Genomic DNA, 22,091 nt, shown 5'->3' with positions numbered 1-22,091 from the left:
TAGTTATAAAGTTTTTCGACTACGCTGAATAAAATGGCTATCTCAGAACTTTGATCCGGTGACTTTGGGAAAATAATTAGCGTGGGAGGGGGCCTAGGTGCCCTCCAATTTTTTGGGTCACAGGAGCTTGAAACTTCTACAATAGGGTTCTCTGATACGCTGAATCTGATGATGTAATTTTTAGGGGTTGTTTCCCCTATTTTCTAAAGTAAGGCAAATTTTCTCAGGCTCGCAACTTTTGATGGGTAAGACTAAACTTGACGAAACATATATATTTAAATTAGCATTAAAATGCGATTCTTTTGATGTAGCTATTGGTATTAAAATCCCACTTTTAGAGTTTTGGTTATTATTGAGCCAGGTCGCTCCTTAATACAGTTCGTTACCACGAACTGTTTGATCCTTTGTTCATTTTGTAGTCCTAGGGCATAAAAGTTATAAAAACTTCAATAAACATGCCATATTATAAGCCCTTGTTATCCACCAATCCACCACGAGGAAAAAGTCCTGGATTCCTCCGATACTTCCTTCCCTTTTACCTTTATTAGAAGATTTCGTCAAAATCGAAAGTGAAGGAAGTTTCTCGGAAAGTTATCACGTGAGATATTGCCAAACAAGGAAAATTTACTACTCTGTCTATTTTATTAAATTTTTTGCTGAAACGCACAGATCCAATCTTTCTTTATCAATCTTTTCTATTTAACTCTAAACCTTTAGAGTTGCTTCTTTACATCTAAATTGAAAGGTTCGTACCAATCTATGCTTTTGTTTCATTCAGTATATTATAGAGATAGATATTTATTGCAAAAAAAATAAAACGAAATAATACCACATGACAATCACACATATAACAAAACATGGTAAATAATAACAATAATGATAAAACATTACAACTGTAAAACAAAAAGAAACGTAATAAAGCCCATAATACCATAAAACTAACTCACGAAATGTCAGACACGATATATATTGATATCAAATGATTTAAACCCACATGGGCATTGGCTATAAAAAGGAAAAATAAAATATTTCAAGCACAATTCCACCCCCCCTCCCTTTCACAAAAATTTCCCTCTATGGGTCATTCTCAATTTAAAGTATTTTGCAATCTTTTTTGTTGTCCTGATCACCCGTATATTTTTTCCACGGCCTCATCGTATACAACGAATGTTTGCAAAAACATCAAGAAGAACTAATTCAACCATAAATTAGATGTTATATACCATCAATTTTAAGAGCCAAAACTAACCGCAGACAATCTGCGAACCTCTAAAAGCCCCATGTGCCACACACACTTTTATACACCCTTATTTTCGTTAAAAAACGTAATATTTTAATTTCGTTACTAAGACCAACCATGGAAGCAGAAATAAATGAAAAGCAAGCTCAAGCCATAATTGGGAAAATCATGTTTTACTCGAAGTTCCTAGAAGAACCCTTTTGACTTGCCACCGCCTGGTCTACAACTCAGCACGCAACATGTGGTAGACAGTTCCGCCACGCTCCATCAGTTTCCGCCTCGTTTATGACAGTTTCCGCCATGCTTGGCATAGTTTCGCCACGCTCCGCACAGTTCCCATCTCGTTTGTTACAGTTTCCGCCATGCTTGGCACAGTTCCGCCACGCTGAGCATGCACGCGATTTCTAAAAGTGAGCGCCCCCTTGAAATCTACAGCAAACCCAAAGCTATAAGAACATTTTTTGACTCTCATACCTTTACTAAATCTTGAATTGAATTGGTTTTCAATAGTTTTGAAAAATATTTCCTAAAATTGGGAAATAAAATCTTTATATGGCTTAATGTCCTATTGAGACCATTGGAATTCTTTTCAAGACCAAGATTCTAATAAAATAGTCTTCATTGCAGTTTTCAAAGCCTTAAAAAGATAAGGAGCAGGACTAGGAGTATTCTTTTTTTTTTCTTAAAAAAAAAACAAAACAAAAAACCTTTTTACTTTGTTATGCTTGTTCATGCTTGGCAATCGACTGAAGCCTTTGATCAAAGTGATTGACCGTCTAGGGCCTCCTTAATACACTAAAATATTATTCAATCAACAATTTTTTTTCCTTTTTTCAAATTAAAATAGGTAAAATCATCAAGTTAAAACCTTGCCTTTACTGAGCCCTGGGGGTCATGTACAGACCTAAAATTTAGCCATATAACGTCCGAAAATTATATAGCTTTTACATGGCTATATTTCAGATAGGCATATAAAATTTAACGACTGAACACCCAAGAAAATATTCATATACCTCCAGGAGTCACTGCAGTTATTACACATGTTTCATCGTTGAATTATTTGGCTACACCTCCAAGCTTTTCTAAATTGTATCAAGGTTCTTCAAATCAATCTTTTTAACGCGTAAGATACTTTAGACCAAAATAATCAACGTGTTTTAATGCCGAAACTTTTCCGGAGGAATGCATCAAAGCACAAAAAAATCAATTTAAGTGACCTTTTCTACGCGGAGGGGGTTCCCCAAAAAATTATAGTGGGTCCAATTAAAAATCTTCTGGATCCAGGTAAACACTCTCAAAGAATTACCAGCCTACCGAATCTCTCGAGCGAACGTTTTCAAAATCATAAGCCTATACATCTACCGAGTAAAAGAGTCAGCGTAATTCTAGCTCTTCATTACCGATCCTTCCAAATCCTGAGTCCACCACTATCAACTGTGTGGCAGAAAGAGAATGTAAAATACAAAGATAAAAAAATGAGACAAAAAAATACCAAAGGAGAAAAAAATTCTAAGATAAGAATAAGAATAGGCCTTGGATCTAAGAATAGGCAAGTTAATCAGTTATTAGTTGTCTTTCCTTGGTCCAAAATGGCTACAAAAGTATTCGAGCAATTTGAACTTATTGTAAACTAGCTTACTCGTCGCGCATTACTGCGATCCCAAAAGAAAGCAAATTAAAAGGAAAATCTACCCCCCCCCCCCAAAAGAACTCCACCCAATCTATGCATTAACAACGATTGTATTTTTAATTAAAAGTATTTGAAAGATTCCCTACCCCCATAAATCCCTCTGGAAAGATTTCTCCACATGTAAAAGAAAAATCTTTTTTTTTAAATAGGATATATAAAACATTTGGAAAATTAGGTCAGGATTATTAACTTACCTGTTGGGCGCGGTTTGGAAATTAATATCAAGAAAATGTGAATAATTTGAACCTGTGTTCAAGGGGTATCTAATTTTAGTCAGCACGAACAGCTTTGAGGGCTTTACAGGGGTAGGGTTTAGGCCCCAAGGGGGCCTAAAATCTCAAATTGGTGTACTCAACGATCTCTTCAAGATTTTTGGCGATACACACAGGACACACACGCATAGACATAAATTATAGACATATATATATATATATATATATATATATATATATATATATATTACATAGAATATACCCTAGACAAGATCAGGACCACCTTCAGATTAACGAGTCCTCTTATTCTCTCATCAGTATTAATAAATTAGTTCTTTTGAATAATCACGTTACGCTTTACAGCAAACACTGACAAGAATCTTTGAATTATTTTCGGGAGAAATGCAACTTATGTAAAACTCAACACTCTTATAAGTCTCATAGAGACTTATAAGAACTATAATGAGACTTCGAAGAACGAACAAGAATTTATAAGTGACTCGTAATGATTATGGGGGAACTGAAATAATTAATTCGTGTTACAGTACTTAAACGGGATATATGAGTATTTTCAATGTGATACGAATTTGAAAGAATATTTGCTGATGTATTTTAACATAATTTTTGCTCTTCTGTGTACATAACTTATTTTTAACTTTTTGAGCATGATGTTTTTTTTAAGTTTTTTTGTACATGACCTTAAGTAAATATTAGCTGATCTTGTTAATTGTCATTAGGCAAATATGGATCTTATTAATAAATTTTATTTTTATTGTTAAATTTTATTATAATAATAATATTATTAAATATTATAAAATTTAATATTGTAAACTATTAAATTTTATTGTTATATATTTATTTTTATTTTATTTTTTATTATATATTTTACATTCTTATTATTTTTAATTTTAATATCATGTATTATATTATTATTTTTATTACAGATTTTTTATTATCATTAATATATTAGAGGGAACTGTTCCCAAGGGTTTTTTTTGTACATGACCTTAAATAAACACTAGCTATCTTGTTGTTAATAGTTATTAAAGAAATATGAAAGGGTTCAGTTAAATAAAAGGGTTTCAATTGCTGGGTATTTTTTACAGACACAAGCAGCAAGTTTGTCGTCCAACCTTACTGCAGCGGAGCTCGATCCATGGGCTCCATAGAACCAAGCAGAGCCTTTGTTGTATTATGAGCACCATATATTTGGAATTTATTCTTGGATACGACAGCTTGTATCAATACAAGGATTTGGGCTTTGAATTTTAAAGGGAGTGGGGACTAGCAATTATAATACGAATACTGGTTCTAATTACTTAGAAGTGATAACCATAAGAATGTGAAATAAAATTAGGGATACAACCTATGATAGAGGAACTATACTACAGAATATGCAAAAAATGGCAAATATGAATAAAAGAAAACAACATTACATTTGGTGCCTGAAGATAATCCCAGCCATAACCGAAAAAGACTAACAGATAAAGGATATCGTGTTATATAATCTTTATTGAGAATCTAGTATGATTACTGCATTAAATAAAATTATATGAAGAGGCAAAAAAAAATAAATAAATAAATTTAAAAAAAATCCTGAACTAAGCTTGGCACTACTTCCAAATACCCCCAAAAATTATACACAAATGCAATAAGTTGTGGTCTGTGCAACATCTAATAACAGATGGCATTCTGCACATCTATCAGGGTCAAATGAACGCTCTTTCAGTTTAAATAGGCGATATGCAATTAATTCCACGACCCAATGAACCAAAAGGTAAGTTGGTCTGTGCAACATATAATAATTGGCGACATTCTGCACATCAAATAGGGTCCAATGGAAGCTCTTTCAGTTAAACTGGACGACAATGTATTAAATACAGAGCCTAAAGAACTCAAAAATAAGTTGATCTATGCAACATCTAATAACTGACAGCCTTCCGCACATCAAATAGGGTCCAATGAAAGCTCTTCCAGTTTAAATGGACGACAAATTACTAATTACAGAACTCAAAGAACCCAAAAATAAGTTGATCTATGCAAAATATTAATAACTGACGGCATTCTGCACATCAAACAGGATCCAATGGAAGCTCTTTCAGTTAAACCGGACGATAATTTATTATTTGCAGAACCCATAGAACCCAAAAATAAGTCTGTCCATGCAACATCAAGTAACTGACGGTATTCTGCACATGCAACAGGGTCCAACAGACGTTCTTACAGTTTAACTGGACGACAAGTAATTAATTCCAACATTTCCCCCAAGATACTAAAATCTCAATTCTGAGCTAGGGATGTTGGGAAAAATATGTATATTAACCATTTACGTAGCCTAAATGTACGAGTATATACGTATAAATCGAAATGTATATATATATATATATATATATATATATATATATATATATATATATATATATATATATATATATATATATATATATATATTATATTTATATTTATGTATATATATATGTATATATATATGTATATATATATGTATATATATATATATATATATATATATATATATATATATATATATATATATATATATGTATATATATATATATATATATATATATATATATATATATATATATATATATATATATATATATATATATATATATATATACATATGTGTATATATATATATATATATACATATATATATACATACATATATATATATATATATATATATATATATATATATATACATATATATATACATACATATATATATATATATATATATATATATATATATATATATATATATATATATATATATATACATATATATATATATATATATATATATATATATATATATATATATATATATATATATATATATATATATATATATATATATATATACATATGTGTATATATATATATATACATATATATATACATACATATATATATATATATATATATATGTGTATATATATATATATATATATATATATATATATATATATGTATATATATATATATATATATATATATATATATATATATATATATATATATATATATATATATATATATATAATCAGGTTTCGTAGGGGTTATTAGGTTCCCTTTCTGCCATCATAAAAAGCATATGAGAGACATAAGCCAATGAAATGAAAGAACATTCGTCATCACAGAATAATATGTAAGTGATCTCTCTTATTCCTTTGACACAGTGTAAATATATAAACAGTAGCTAAAATCTGGTTCAGAAATGGGACACATCACAGCGCGTGGAGTGGGAAGTTACCAATACATCAGAGCAATGGCCTGCCATAATCCCATTGTAATGCGCTAATAATTTGCCATTACGCGTGCGCAAAAGGTGGAGTCATGAAGAGAGGTGTGCGACTGATGTGTCTCAAAAAACTTTAATAGAGAGCATAGAAATTTTAGCTACTGTTCATATACTTATACTGTGCCTCTTTGCAAAAATGTAGATACAGCAATTAAGAAACTTACTCTGATGAGAATTTTGATCTAAGTCTATTCTCAATGATGGTTTCACAACAATGTTGAAAAGTCTCCCATAATCCCATTGTAATACGCTAACAATTTGTCATTACGCGTACGCGAAAGGTGGAGTCATGAAGAGAGGTGTGCGACTGATGTGTCCCAAAAAACTTTCATGGAGAGCATAGAAATTTTCGCTACTGTTCGTATATTTATACTGTGCCTCTTTGCAAAAATGTAGATACAGCAAATAATAAACTTACTCTGATGAGGATTTTGATCTGAGTGTATGCTCAATGATGGTGTCACAACAATGTTGAAAAATCTCCTATAATCCGATTGTAATGCGCTAATAATTCGTCATTACGCATAGACGGAAGGTGGAGTCATGAAGAGAGGTGTGCGACTGATGTGTCCCAAAAAACTTTCATGGAGAGCATAGAAATTTTCGCTACTGTTCGTATATTTATACTGTGCCTCTTTGCAAAAATGTAGATGCAGCAAATAAGAAACTTACTCTGATGAGGATTTTGATCTGAGTGTATTTTCAATGATGGTGTCACAACAATGTGGAAATGCAACACAGTTCTCCCGCCGCGGGTATTGAACGAAACTCAGATGCTGAAGCAGTAATTTCTGTCGTTCCCCATCTAGTCTATCCAAGGCTTTGAACCTAAAACGGGGTATAAAATACAATAAAGAGTTCAAAATAAATATTAGAAAATAAATAATATAAAAACGATCGAGTACCTCATAAAATACAGACTTACGAAAATTAATTCGACGCTTGAATAATAATCTGATGTAAAATAATAAAAACATTAATAATAGCTTTTGAGCAGAAGTAAGGTTTAAATATTACGTGTAGTAGCTGCTTATATAGAAGAACTACCTGGGTAAAACGTTAATAGATATACCGTCAAAAAGAATCAGTAGACATTAGAACAGGCAATAAAAAAAAGTGCATGAACACAGGTATACAACCAGGGTGGACGGTTTCTCCCCTCGCTTGGACACTATAATTTCGCTAAGGAACTCTTAGTAACATAGCGTACCACCATAACAAAATTTGTTTTTTAGGTATTTTATCTCTTATAAGTTATGATTAGGACAAACATGATTCAGCATCTTTAGATCAAATATTGCACAACGCAATTTGAGTTCTACAGACCTGATTAAAGGCACGTTATGCATTTGCATTGAGAAAAATGGGTTAAACAGAAATCGATTTATTAGGTATGTACTTACTACTTTATTATGTACTTACTATTATTCCGACCCCACCCAAGAAGTGAAGTTAGGTTAATCCTAATAAAATGTATCAAAATATGATAAAAATATAATAATTTAGAGACAAAACTATGGAAACTACAGAAGAGAATTATGAAAAGTAGGCCGCCCAGAACGCATTGTGTCAAAAACCTAACATAATCACCACTACATATTATCGATTTAGTAAAAAATATATTTACATCGCAATTTTTCTCAATGAGACAAAGCTAATTTCTACTATAGACAGACAAACCGGTTTTTCTCAGATCATATAGATCCTTGTGAGTGGGGATAATACGTATGTACCAGATATATTTATAGTCATAAAGGGGGGGGGGAGAAGTGACGCTATTCCTGGGTCATGTGCATAAAAGAATGTTAAATTGAAGAGCAGTAGACAAAATAATTCACAAATGGAGATAATAAAATCGTTTAATTTGTACTTATCAAATTTATTTATTTTAAACTAACCTTAAGGTTAGAAATTTACAATCTTGTCTCGTTTTTTCGTAAGTATTTTCAGCTGCAATAGTTTACATTTTGTACCCAGGCCATAAGTGCATTTCTAGCATTGCAAGACAGGGACATTCGTTCAATTCAAACTTTGGGGTATTACACAATACCACTGAAATACTAACTATAAAACATACCAATAACAATTTTGCCATACCACTAATACCATATACCAATTACATACCACAATATAGGCACAACTCTTTACTGCTGCTACTACTAGCAACTCCATGCCTTACCAAGCCGCCTGAGGTCAACACAGTTATGCGCGCTCCTCCTTCATCCCAATCTATCTAAAGTCTCCCTCTTTACACCCTTAAACCTTTCGTTATGACATCCCCCTATTATGTGACGACCCGCTTTTCGTTTGGCCCTAGGCAGTTGGCTGACATAGACAATCTTTGGCAATCTGTCATCCTTCTTCCGCCGAACATGCCCTAGCCATTTCTCTTATTATAGCGCTAGAAAGTCGGATTGAACCACATTTTTCGTTCACCTTATTATTTTAGACACGCTCAGTCAGTCAGGTACCCAAAATAATCTGCAGGCAATTTCTCTGGAGGCAAAATCAACCTTTGTTTTTCGGAGTGCCCACGTTTCAGGACCCAACTTGACCATGAACTTGGTCAAGTTGACCACACTTGGTCATGAAGTAACTTCAAATACTCTCATCTTGGGTCACACTTATCTTGCTATTCTTCCAAACTTTTTTCAACTATGAAAAAACACACCTGTACCTTTGCTATTCTACTTTAAACATCTTCACTGCATCAACTGTCTTACTAATAATACACCCAGGTAAGTGAAGCTATCCACTTGATCAGTCTTCTCATAACCCAAAGTAGCCTCTTCACTTTCACTTATTCTTAGTCTTAGCAATTTAGTCTTTTTAACATTAAATTTTGAAACTTATTCTTGCGCCCTGAACTCATAAAATCTCCAAAAATTCATTCATTTTGATAATATTTTCATCTAGAATGCTTAAATCTACAGCATAATCTAAGTCTAGGAGAGTTTTACTTCCCCAGTTGATTCCCTGTTCTCATTGTGTCATTCGTGTCATCATTACTCATACTAAGACGGAACAATATGCAAAATAAGGGATATTTTCGGCCGTTTCAGAGGTTGAAAATGCAACAACAAAAGGCTTAAAAATGCGATTTACAATAATTAGGGGGGGAGGAAGCATCCCCCCATAAAAAATTCCCCCACACGCAAAGTTGAACAGCCAAAGAGAAAGAACGAAATAAGGACTAAAAAATGTCTTGCTTATTTGGAAAAAGGAGCTCTTTATATTTCAGATTTTGCTTTGTTCTAACTTAAAGACTGACTCCATGTTTTTTGTTTTATCTGTTGTTGTATTTTTCCACACTGTTAGCTTTTTTAATTCTTCCAATTTGGTTTTTTATTTCTTTTTACTTTCCAAGTTGTTTGTGATAGATCTAAAGCCGAACTGGCCTGTTTTCTTCGTTCCCCGGGGACTGTGGGGGATTAATTCATACTCAAAGACTAGTTATTAAATTTTTTTACTATGCTGAATAAAATAGCTATCTCAAAAATTTTGATCGGGTGACTTTGGGAAATTTCGTGGGAGGGGACCTAAATTGCCCTCCAGTTTTTTTTGGTCACTTAAAAAGGACATTAGAACTTTTAATTTCCATTCAAATGAGCCCTCTCGCGATATTATGGAATTAATCTGTCAATACGATCACCCCTGGGGGAAAAAATACACACGCACCCGTTATCTTTCTTCTGACAAAAATACAAAATTCCACATTTTTGCAGATAGGAGCTTGAAACCTCTTCAGTTGAGTTCTTTAATACAGTTAATCTGAAAGTGTGATTTTCATTAAGATTATATGACTTTTAGGGGGGCGTAATATATATATATATATATATATATATATATATATATATATATATATATATATATATATATATATATATATATATATATATATATATATATATATATATATATATATCATTGACTTATATAGTACGACAAATAGAAACTAAGGAACAGACATGTGCATAAGACATGATACAAATTGTAATATATAATGTTATAAAATATACAATGTAATAAAATAATTTGCACACGCTTCTCTCAAGTGTGTTAAATATTAATAGAAGCAAGTGCTATTTTCTGTGCTAAAATTGTATTTGGGCTAATCTATTTTATTTGCTATATTTATGTATTTATGTATCCTGTATTTATATATTTATATATATGTATGCTAAAAATTGCATTTGGGCTAATCAATCAATCAATCAATCAGTTTATTAATACTAAAAGAAAAACTATTACAAAAGTAAAACGGTTACTAGCCCAAAGAAGCTTTGCTTGTAATGGACCACAGAGAACAAGAATAAAACACTTTTATAAAATATATACAAAAAAAGCAAAAAACAAAAAAAAACACTGAAACAAGACAAGGACATTGAACAGATAGAAGATTTAGAAGGAGATTTAACATATAGCTGAAAATGATTTTAAAAGAAGAGAAGTGACATACAAATTAGGATAGAATTAAAAAGAGAGACAAAAATTATTGAACTGGAAAGACCCGACAAAATAAAGAACTGTATTGTGCATATAATTGTAATGGACTATTAGAAGCCAAGAGGTGTGGATTTAAGAATGAAAAGAAGAAAAGTCTAATGTTTTATTTTGCCAAAAATGAGCTAGTGAAACGGAAAATTAGTGGAATTTCGGGAGCGACTATAAATTATTGCAGATTTTCATGGAATCAGTGGGTTGAAAACGACGGATTTTATACGTAGTTTATTAACCGTTCTTCGTCCTGTCTAAGGAATTAGGGATCGAATCGGAACTTTCAGGAAAATTTCCTTTTTGGACGGCGGGGGGAGGGGCAAGGGGGCTTAAAAGTTTGAGAAAGTAAGTTAGATTTTGGATGCTCACAAGAAAGACTGTGTTTTTTCCTCTTTTTTTCTTTTTTTTGTCTAAAGACAAGGGTTTATACCTCAGTACAGAGACTGCATGCAGACAGTAGCTGTCATCGAAAAGTGAAAAATTTCACAAGTAGTTTTTAAAGTATAGTCCGTCCTGTCTTAAGGCTTGGGGAACGTGTTGAAACTTTCAGGAAAAAGTTCCGCTTTCGCACGAGGGGAAATAAATTAGAAACGTTGACCTGGAGACCAGAAGATTGGTAGTCAATGGCAAAAAATGACGTAGATCTACTTGGAGGCTTCCATTTCTTCGGTTGGCTCTGGGGCAGAGATTGACTCTACAATGTCGAAGTTGTTGCACATGATCAAGCCTCAGGGAAGACTTCAGATTGATGAAATTATGGATGCCCAGCGAGGCAGAGCAAAGTCTAGCTACCCATAGAAACTAAAAGTAAATAAAGAGCAATGGGGCTTAGAAGTTTAGGGATAGCGAGTTGGCTTTGGGATACTCGCAAGAAGCTTAAACAACAGTTTAAGTTTCTTTTTTATTAGTATCGTCTGACCTCTTTGGCTGTAAGGTTGTAAGCATGACTAGCACATACAAAAGACAATAATTACCGGGACTCAACATTGCCTCATCAGATAAGAAACAAGCCACACCCTTGTATTTATACTCAGCAAAAATGGTGCCGAATGGAGACCAGGAGCCCGGTCTCCTGGCCGTCATATCTCGAAAAAGGAGATCAGGAATCAATAAATCATGGTACTTACCAAGCTCAAGGTTTGCGCAAATGGTGGATAACTCCATCGTATCTAAGGCACACATATGAGAGGAGGGGCCATGATTCTACTTTATATACACCTCAAAAAGATTTATATTTCAAATTAATATTATATTAAAAATTTTATATACATTTTCATGAAATTTTCTATGCACATTTTGATAAAATTTTTCTATTCATGCAGATTTTTTATGCAAAATGCCATGATTTCTTGACAACAATATGATTATTTTTGTTAAGTTTGAATCTACATGATTTCGACTAAATTTTAACTGGCTTACCTAGAGTCCTCTTGTAATCGTTCTCGGATTTCCCTTATGTCTTCCGCAGTTACGGTAATGGATGAAAACTGATAGAAAACGTCAGCATATTCAAACAGCAATTCCTAAAAAAGAAGCACTATTAATACATTATACGCCTAGGGCTACCCGTTATTATTTCAGAGGTGGCTCATTACCCCCACTACCCGTTCGAAGGCAGAATGAAAAAAAAAACCTTACTCATGAGCGAAACTTAGTCCTGCCTAGCACTTTTCTGAATATATTTTCCATGACAGCTTTTATGCGGTAATCCAAAGGGGTGCTAAGTAACATCGTTTTTAAGGGGTGCTAAGTAACATCGTTTTTAAGGGGTGCTAAGTAAAATCGTTTTTAAAGTTTTTGACTGTTCCTTTAAAACCTAAAATCAGAACTTTTAGGTTTCGGAGAGTATCACAGAATAGTTTTTTTTTCATTTCTTGAATAGGAGAAATAGATGAAAATAAAGAAATTTATTAACAGGTTTTCAGAATTCCTTCTCATTCCCATCTTTGCCACTGCGCTTTCTATTGGAAGCAGATACTGGCTTTTGTGATTCTAGTGCGTCCGTACTCCTTTTTGAGAAATGCAAAACTTGTAAACTTACCTGCTTTTACCCAAGTTGGTGCTAGGTCGTATATCAGGGAGTAAAGTAGATAAAAAAAAATTCTGACTGTCCGCGAATTATGACCGCTTCATTGGAGTCATCGTGTCGAGATAAGGGGAGGTCAAAATAAAATAAATCGAAATAAGGTCAAATAAGGTCAAACAAATCAATATAAGGTCAAATCAAAATCAAATAAATCAAAATCAAATAAATCAAAATCAAATACAGATATTAGGTTTTAGCAGAGGACATCGGTTTTAGCTGATATTCTTAAAATGAGCACGTTTTATTGATTGGTAAGTCGTTTCCCTTACCTCATTTAATTGTCAAGGCACATTAAAATTTCTTTCTTTTTATTCCTTTTCTCAGTCGTAAAATTTGAGTTTTGACAACCAAATAATTTCTTCCATACTTTCCACAATAAAATAGAAACAAAAGACCCAACGATACATGCAAACTGTATCAAGATTTGAAAGACACCTATTTTTGGTATTTTCATGCAAGAACAATTTCTTTTTTAGTTGTTTCATTGCAAAAATTTAAAAAACTACAAAACTGCCCTATTTCCCTTCTTTGAAAGCACAACCCCCCCCCTCCTGAATTTTGTGAGCTGACGCCCTTGCAGGTTATAGTCTGGGGCTCAAGTAATATGCATCCAATAAGATAATATTTTGCTTTCTTCTTCTTCTTTCATTTTGCAAATAAAATTTCTTCTTCAATCTTTATCTTTACCATCTTCATCTTTATTGTCTTTCTTTATTTTTTTTTCTTGTTCATTTTTAGCTGGCAAAAATATTATAATATTTTTCAGATAATTTTCCCATCTTAGCTTTATGTTCGAACGCAACAGAAGAGCGTTCCAGACGAGTCTCGTTTCTGAGTTAGAGGACACATAGGTAGTGGTTCATCTGAGAGAAGATTAAAGGCTACTCACAAACGCTCTGTGTCCCTCTAGAGTAAATAGAAGAAGTCAGGTCTATGGTAAGGGTATTTGCTGTCCAAGTGATTTTATTTTCTTTGACAAATTTGAGCTGACTATTTTACCAATTTTCCATAGTCTTTGCAATACCGACACTTCAGATTTTTAATATTACGCCCTCTAGGAAAGAGAAAGAGGTTATTAATCGAATTTAATTTGGAATGGTGGACAATTAGGGAAATACCAATGAATTCCTCATTAAAAAAGCTGTAATTGGATTAAGTGGTTACATTTTTAAATGGTTTTTAACCTATGCACGTATTCTATGCTCAGTGGTTCGGTTATGTTACGTCAAGTATAAACTTCTTTGCTAAAACAGGTCTTTTCACACTAGACAGACGCATAAATCCATAGAATTATCACATTCATTGTTTAAGTTCATCATAAGTAAGCTATTCAAAAATTAAACCGTAAAATGGAGACTCGGAGTCCGATCAAGCACGAAAGGCTCTCTAGGTAAATTTATCGACCTGTTTGCAAAATTTACTAATTACTCATGCAAAGAATCTATTTTGTTCCTGCTATCTCGAACTTTTCCATGACACAACATTAATTTACGGAACGTCAAATTTTAAGCAGCACTCGAGTCTACTTAACACTGCCTATAATGCAAACAAAATTTACTCCGCAAATAACGCAGTCTGCAGTTATTCTTGTGTGAAAGATTTTGTCAGAGTGTGAACTAGGCATACAGTACTGTAAAACGCGATAACTTTGAACGTTAGGGGTAGCTTTGAACAAAATCAGTATCGAAAAATGAGCGCTCTCTTTCGGATAACAGTGTTATTACTAAATCGAACTTGTTACTAGATTATTGATAGATGGCATCTTAATCAGTTGGCCATTCTTGCAACAAGGTTAAGACGAAATCTTAGATTTTTTTATTCGCAAGAGCATTTCAGATGTCCAAAAATGCTAAAAATTAGTAACCCTTTTTCGCTTAAATAAACTAGGTCTTTCTTAGACTTTCTTAGGTACTACTTTCTTAGAATAGCCGTAGTCATACCCACATAGAGGGTACCCCCCCCTCCTTGACATTAATCTAGAGTGTCGAGCAGGGAAATTTTATTCTAAAAATATACTCGTTTCATTTTGACCCCCCCCCTTCTCCTTGGGGAAAATATTCAGGTCATGATAAACTTTCTTAGAATAACCCTAGATACCTGTATAGAGGGTACCCCCCTCCTTGACATTATTCTAGAGTGCCCAGCAGGAGAAATTTTACTCTAAAAATATATTCTTTTTGTTTTGACGCCCCCCCCCTCTCCTTGTAGGAAATGTCCAGGTCATACTAAACTTTCTTAGAATAACCCTAGTCATACCTGTATAGAGGGTACCCCCCCTCCTTGAAATTATTCTAGAGTGCCCAACAGGAAAAATTTTGCTCTAAAAATACATTCTTTTTGTTTTGACCCCCCCCCCTCCTCGTAGAAAATATCCAGGGTCATACTAAACTTTCTTAGAATAACTCTAGTCATACCTGTATAGAGGGAACCCCCCCCCTCCTTGAAATTATTCTAGAGTGCCCAGCAGGAAAAATTTTGCTCTAAAAATACATTCTTTTTGTTTTGACCCCCCCCCCCCCTCTCTCTCCTCGTAGAAAATATTCAGGTCATACTAAACTTTCTTAGAATAACTCTAGTCATAACTGTATAGAGGGACCCCCCCCCCCCTCCTTGAAATTATTCTGGAGTGCCCAGAAGGAAAAATTTTGCTCTAAAAATACATTCTTTTTGTTTTGACCCCCCCCCCTCTCCTTGTAGAAAATATCCAGGTCATACTAAACTTTCTTAGAATAATCCTAGGCATACCTGTATAGAGGGTACCCCCTCCCCTCCTTGAAATTATTCTAGAGTGCCCAACAGGAAAAATTTTGCTCTAAAAATACATTCTTTTTGTTTTGACCCCCCCCCCCCCTCTCCTCGTAGAAAATATCCAGGTCATACTAAACTTTCTTAGAATAACTGTAGTCATACCTGTATAGAGGGAACCCCCCCTCCTTGAAATTATTCTAGAGTGCCCAGCAGGAAAAATTTCGCTCTAAAAATACATTCTTTTTGTTTTGACACCCCCCCCCTCTCTCTCTCTCCTCGTAGAAAATATCCAGGTCATACTAAACTTTCTTAGAATAACTCTAGTCATACCTGTATAGAGGGACCCCCCCCTCCTTGAAATTATTCTGGAGTGCCCAGAAAGAAAAATTTTGCTCTAAAAATACATTCTTTTTGTTTTGACCCCCCCCCCTCTCCTTGTAGAAAATATCCAGGTCATACTAAACTTTCTTAGAATAATCCTAGGCATACCTGTATAGAGGGTACCCCCTCCCCTCCTTGAAATTATTCTAGAGTGCCCAACAGGAAAAATTTTGCTCTAAAAATACATTCTTTTTGTTTTGACCCCCCCCCCCCCCTCTCCTCGTAGAAAATATCCAGGTCATACTAAACTTTCTTGGAATAACTGTAGTCATACCTGTATAGAGGGAACCCCCCCCCTCCTTGAAATTATTCTAGAGTGCCCAGCAGGAAAAATTTTGCTCTAAAAATACATTCTTTTTGTTTTGATCCCTCCCCCCTCTCCTTGTGGAAAATATCCAGGTCATACTAAACTTTCTTAGAATAGCCCTAGTCATACCTGTATAGAGGGACACCCCCCCCTTAATGATGTTATTCTAGAGTGTCCAGCAGGAAAAATTCTACTCTAAAAATAGACTCTTTTGTTTTGTTCCCCCCCCCCTCTCCTTGGGGAAAATATTCAGGTTATACTAAACAACATCTAATACGCAAGAACAACTTATTGATTCTTCTTACATTGGCATACTTATTAAGTCGTTAAATTTTCAGCATCGTTTCCCCAAGTGAATACAAAACGGAGAAACCTTTCCCCTTTTTGGTTCTATTGATGTTCACTCGGATAAATGCAATAATATTCATCATATACCTCAGCAAACAAGGGATATAGCCAATTTCGGGGATTTCGTTGACATCAGTAGCGAGGGGGAGCCCACCTTCAGAAATCACGTACACGGGGTGATACGTGCAGAGCGTGGTGGAAGTATGTCAAGCGTGGAATAAGTATGCCAAACGTGATAGAAATTACGCCGATCGTGGCAGAACTGTGCAGCGTATGTGGAGTTCTAAGATTACACCAGCTGATGGAAAGCCCCCAACGAACGATCAGTAGTTCTACAATAATATTTTGAGAATAACGGAGTTCAAGCCCATAGAGCATCAGAAACTGTTTAGAGAGAAATTCATAACGCGAGGAAATTTTCAAAGTTACCCTAAAAATGAAAATTGATACCGCCCCTTCACATAATCAGCACCACTCTTAATACGTTTTCAAACTCAAGCGGCAAGAACTGAGTCTTTAAAACGAGGAATTTTGAACAGATTTATTTGAAATAAGTACTAATATCCCCCCCCCTACCCAATCTGTATTAAGACCCTAACGGCAAGACAGGAATCCTCTAATTCCCATACCAATCGTCCTTCCTTTATATATTAAAACCAGCCGGAGTATGGTGAGAATCCTAAAAATCAGAATTTTTTATTCCCCTAAAAAAGGACTAATACTCTCTCCCCCCACATACACAGACATAGTTCCTCCAACTGTAAACAACCCGGAGAAACATTTCCCCCTGTTGGTTCTATTGATCCTCACTCAGATAAGTATGATAATATTTATCATACACCTCAGCAAACAAGGGATTTATCCCGTGTTTTTGGATTTTTACTAATATCAGTAATTTTTATTACTTTTTAACGAAATTTTTTATGAAGAAAGTACACAAAGTGTATGAAGAATTCTTAACATGGAAATCTTAATGTTTAACCAATTCCCTGAGAATAGATGTTAATATCCCAACTGCCGGTAAGTAATAAGACCCTAGAATTTAACATGAGGGCTTTTTAAAGTTCATACAAATAAGGAGCAATTCCCCCTACACCGTGCACTATTAGTTAACATTAACAGTGAGGGGAATATTAAGTGGGGAAACGAATTCCCTAAAAAAAATTAATATCCCCCTTCCCAATAGAACACACAGCCCTCCCCCACCCAATAATTACTAATATACCAGTGAAAAAACAGAAATATTTAACATGACAACCTTTAACATGAGGATTTCTTGACATATTCCTAAAAATAAGCATAATAAAAATAAGCAAATAAGCAAAAATAAGCAAAAATATCCCCTCGCAATAAGCATTAAACCGATCTGTTTTTGTTAAACTTTGACAGTTTATTTTCATTAACGACTGCGCTATATCGTTGCTTGCGGCAAGATTCAATTTTGAGATATCCGACAATTTTTCGTAGATGTCATAGACTTGGATCTATGCCAACGATGTGCTCTTGATTTGAATTTGACTTGGGCCTATTGTGCTATGCCAACGATGTGCTCTTAATTTGAATTTCACTTGGCCCTAATGTGCTAGGCCAACGATGTGCTCTTGATTTGAATTTCACCTGGGCCTAAAGTGCTATGCCAACAATGTGCTCTTGATTTGAATTTCACCTGGGCCTATTGTGCTACGCCAACAATATGATCTTGATTTGAATTCCACTTGCGCCTTTTGTGCTAGGCCAACGATGTGCTCTTGATTTGAATTTCACCTGGGCCTATTGTGCTAAGCCAAGGATGTGCTCTTGATTTGAATTTCATTGGGCCTATTGTGCTATACCAACGATGTGCTCTTGATTTGAATTTCACTCACTGACCTACATGCCAATATTAATTTCCTATTCAATGGTTAAGCAAAAATCAGCCTGGGTGTCGTTCCAGCCAAAATTGAAGATATTGTTTTAAAACCGACTGCGTCTTTGTCATCTTAAACATACACCCCCTCCACAGCCTATGTTTCTTATGGTTGAGAGAGAGGGGGGGCGTTTCTGAATAGATGCTCCAATATCTCGGGATAACCTAGAGAGATGATTTTAGAAGCATAAGGCTGATTAAGTGTTTTCTAGTCTACGGCTGAGTTACGTAAAATTGGTATCCCCTATGTTTAATTTCAACAAACATATCTCAGCTCACTAGTTCTCACCCTTGAGTTTTACCCCTGAGTGTCTATTACGTTTTCGTACTGGATTACAGACAGAGACAAGATTCGTATTCGTTCAGGTCTATTTAAGTACCTAAAGTTTCAAATGGGCCTTCCACTGTATCTACGAGACTCGTTTCCGACCCGGTTCGAAGACCAGTACGAGACTCGTTTCCGACCCGGTTCGAATTCATCCTTGAGGTGAATGATAACAAAAGTGTCTTGTAGTAATATGTTTGTTTTTTATGTATTTCTAAACTCTATTTGGGTTCTGTTTTTATTTAGGTGTTCAACTTTTTTCTTAATTTTGTAAACGGGTTAAAAAATAACTTATTATTACTATAATTGATACTTGATATCAAGCAGATTCGAAAATACTGGTTTTTATACTTTTTTTTTAACCTACAAGCATTTGAAAAATATTCTAATGTTTCCAGTTGCAATTAATAAAGTAAGGGCTTTGATTAGGCCTGATTCGAATCAATATATAATATTTGCGCTTGTAAAACTAAAAATATTGGAATTTTGCTGAATCGACATGAAAAAGCAAGCTATCAACTGCTATTGGACTAAATGTGATGGAATTGCACTACATTGCACTACAGAGGGAAGGATATATATATATATATATATATATATATATATATATATATATATATATATATATATATATATATATATATATATATATATATATTATATATATATATATATATATATATATATATATATATATATATATATATATATACATATATATATATATATATATATATATATAATATATATATATAGGGGGATTAGATTAGTTTTTTGTATAGTGTAAATTTTTATACGACAGAAACAAAGTTTTACGGTTTTTATGTATTTGATCTTCTACGTAAGAGAAGGGGAAACCTACGAAAAAGGGCTTTGAGAAGTCGAAGGTCTGAATAAAATCAGAGGCGCCATTTGGGCCAAATCTTGGGGTGGGCATGGGGCATTTGACAGAACTTGAGACTTTTATTATGAATCTAACCTACTTTCAAAGTTTACAATGATTAATAGCAAATAGCGTAATTACCCCAAGGGTCGTCAGGTAATTACGCTCTTTGGCTAATAGGCGTGCAGTTAGTACAAACCATGTGAACAGAATGGATTATGTTGGACATAATGGATACTTATGGCCGGAAAAAGGCCCTTTGTGGTGGAAGCTTGGGCCCCCTGGAAAATCAGGGGTGGGCATTTGCCCCCCTGAACCCCCCCCCCCCCAAATGGCGCCTCTGAAAAAAGTTCGTTTCTAAAAGGGTGGGGGGTAATCACTCTCATCCAAACACTATGTTGATAACAGACAAACAAATAGTCTATCAACAAATGACACATTCACACTACCTGGAAATTGGATTTAGATCTTTCGATTATCTCTTTTTGATGTTGGTCATAAATTTTCTGGCAGTCACTTTCCAGTAGAGCCTCAAAGCATTCACGGCCCATGAACAGAACTTGCACTTCGGACAGGTGCTTTCCTGGAGTTACGTAACCTGTTTCTTCTAATAGCTGCTTGAATTCCTTTCTATACCTAAAAGTTAAAAAGGGTAAAGTTTAAAAGTGCCGACTAGTCAGGATTAAAAGTTGTACATACAAATATCAACCCAAACTATGGATTCTTATAGAGAAAAAATAAAAAGATAAAAAAAAAATTTCGTGAAAAAGACTATGTCAATAAAAGAGCGAGCAGAAATTAATTTAAAAACTTTTTCCGACAAAACAAGTTTTTCAAAGAAAAGTAAAGAACTCTATTTAGCCAAAAAGAGCAGAAATATAGTCAAATAATCTCTCAAGTGTAAAACTACTACAAACCACTGTCAAAAAATAAATTAAACCCTAAAACGAACAAAAATTACAATAAATAGCCGAGGCACACTCAAAACGAGCAGAAATTAACATGAGTAAGGCTGATAGCCCCCATACGTCTATCAAGACCAGAACTTAATTTGCACTTTACTGAAAACAAAATACATTTTAAGTATTTTCACTTTTTTTTACTTTCATAAAATAAAAAATTTCAAAACTTTAAGGAATAAATATCAGTATATATCGATCAAACTGACAATCCAAGGTGTCTAAACCTTTCAAACGGTGCACCCATGAAAGAGCTCTAAACTTACAACATAAACTTATCAAACCTAGTTCGTATTATAAGGCTATTTGTCGTTTTTCATACGTTAATCAGACTACTTTAGATAGGCGCTGCTAAAAATAAAGAGAAGCAAACACTAAGTAGAATTACAGCCCTTCAACTTTGAAGATAACCATGCTCTAACAACCTGTTCTTACTTGAATATCCCCATCTCTAACGGACATGAGCCCAAATTTTCCGTACCCTCAAATACATCAAAAGCAAAAGTTAGGTACATTAAATACCCCTCATCGCAAAGGTAACCCAGGCACAACAACTGTTTATTGCATCTAATCCCCCACCCTTCTCTTAAGAATCCGAACCAGATTTCTTTTTTCTAATGTGTACCACAACACTGAAGAAAACGATGTGTCACATAAACGATTTTTTGTACAAAAAAACTGATGTCATCAGCTTTGACCATCTCAGGTCAGACTATTGATCAGCGTTGAAAACAAATCTATCTGTCTTGGTTCAAAACTTGATTTTCTTGCTGCGGGTCAACTTTCTAATACCATTACAAAGAAAGGAGCAAAGGGAAAGCACTACTTTCTTTGGTGATGGGACCAAGTAACCGTCACACATCTTTTCAATTTTAGTAGAACTGCAACTTGGAACTGGTGCCATCCGACTTGCCAGAAAGAAAGGAGCTTTCCAGTCAAAAGCAGAAAAATGGCCCGATGAAACAAAAGCTTGGCTGCATAACTTTCTTTAGTCCTCTCCAGCGTATACTAAAAAAACTCCCACTTTAACTTACTCATTGTAGGCTCAATACTAGCAAAAATCATCCATCTTGGCCGAAGGCATAAATTGTACCAAGTCTTCCAAAATGTAATGCCACATTCATGAAACCGGCTAGTGGTGCATGCGGGGGTTATACCCTAACTACTTTCTAGCTTAAATT

At 34.2% G+C, this 22,091-nt stretch overlaps 1 protein-coding gene across 1 annotated transcript in view; it reads right to left on the bottom strand.

Annotated features, from left to right (window-relative positions):
* LOC136040798 (rho GTPase-activating protein 190-like) overlaps window positions 1-22,091 on the bottom strand; it is a gene marked incomplete at its 3' end in the record, with an annotated part of 203,100 nt that overhangs the window by 95,530 nt on the left and 85,479 nt on the right. Inside the window, 3 exon segments of the mRNA XM_065725127.1 lie at window positions 7,143-7,298; window positions 12,387-12,490; window positions 20,401-20,587. Of these exon segments, the coding sequence (XP_065581199.1) occupies window positions 7,143-7,298; window positions 12,387-12,490; window positions 20,401-20,587 (447 nt within the window).

This window comes from Artemia franciscana, chromosome 21, assembly GCF_032884065.1.
Source record: "Artemia franciscana chromosome 21, ASM3288406v1, whole genome shotgun sequence".
Taxonomy (NCBI): Eukaryota; Metazoa; Arthropoda; class Branchiopoda; order Anostraca; family Artemiidae; genus Artemia; species Artemia franciscana.
This window is presented reverse-complemented; position numbering and strand designations above follow the sequence as displayed.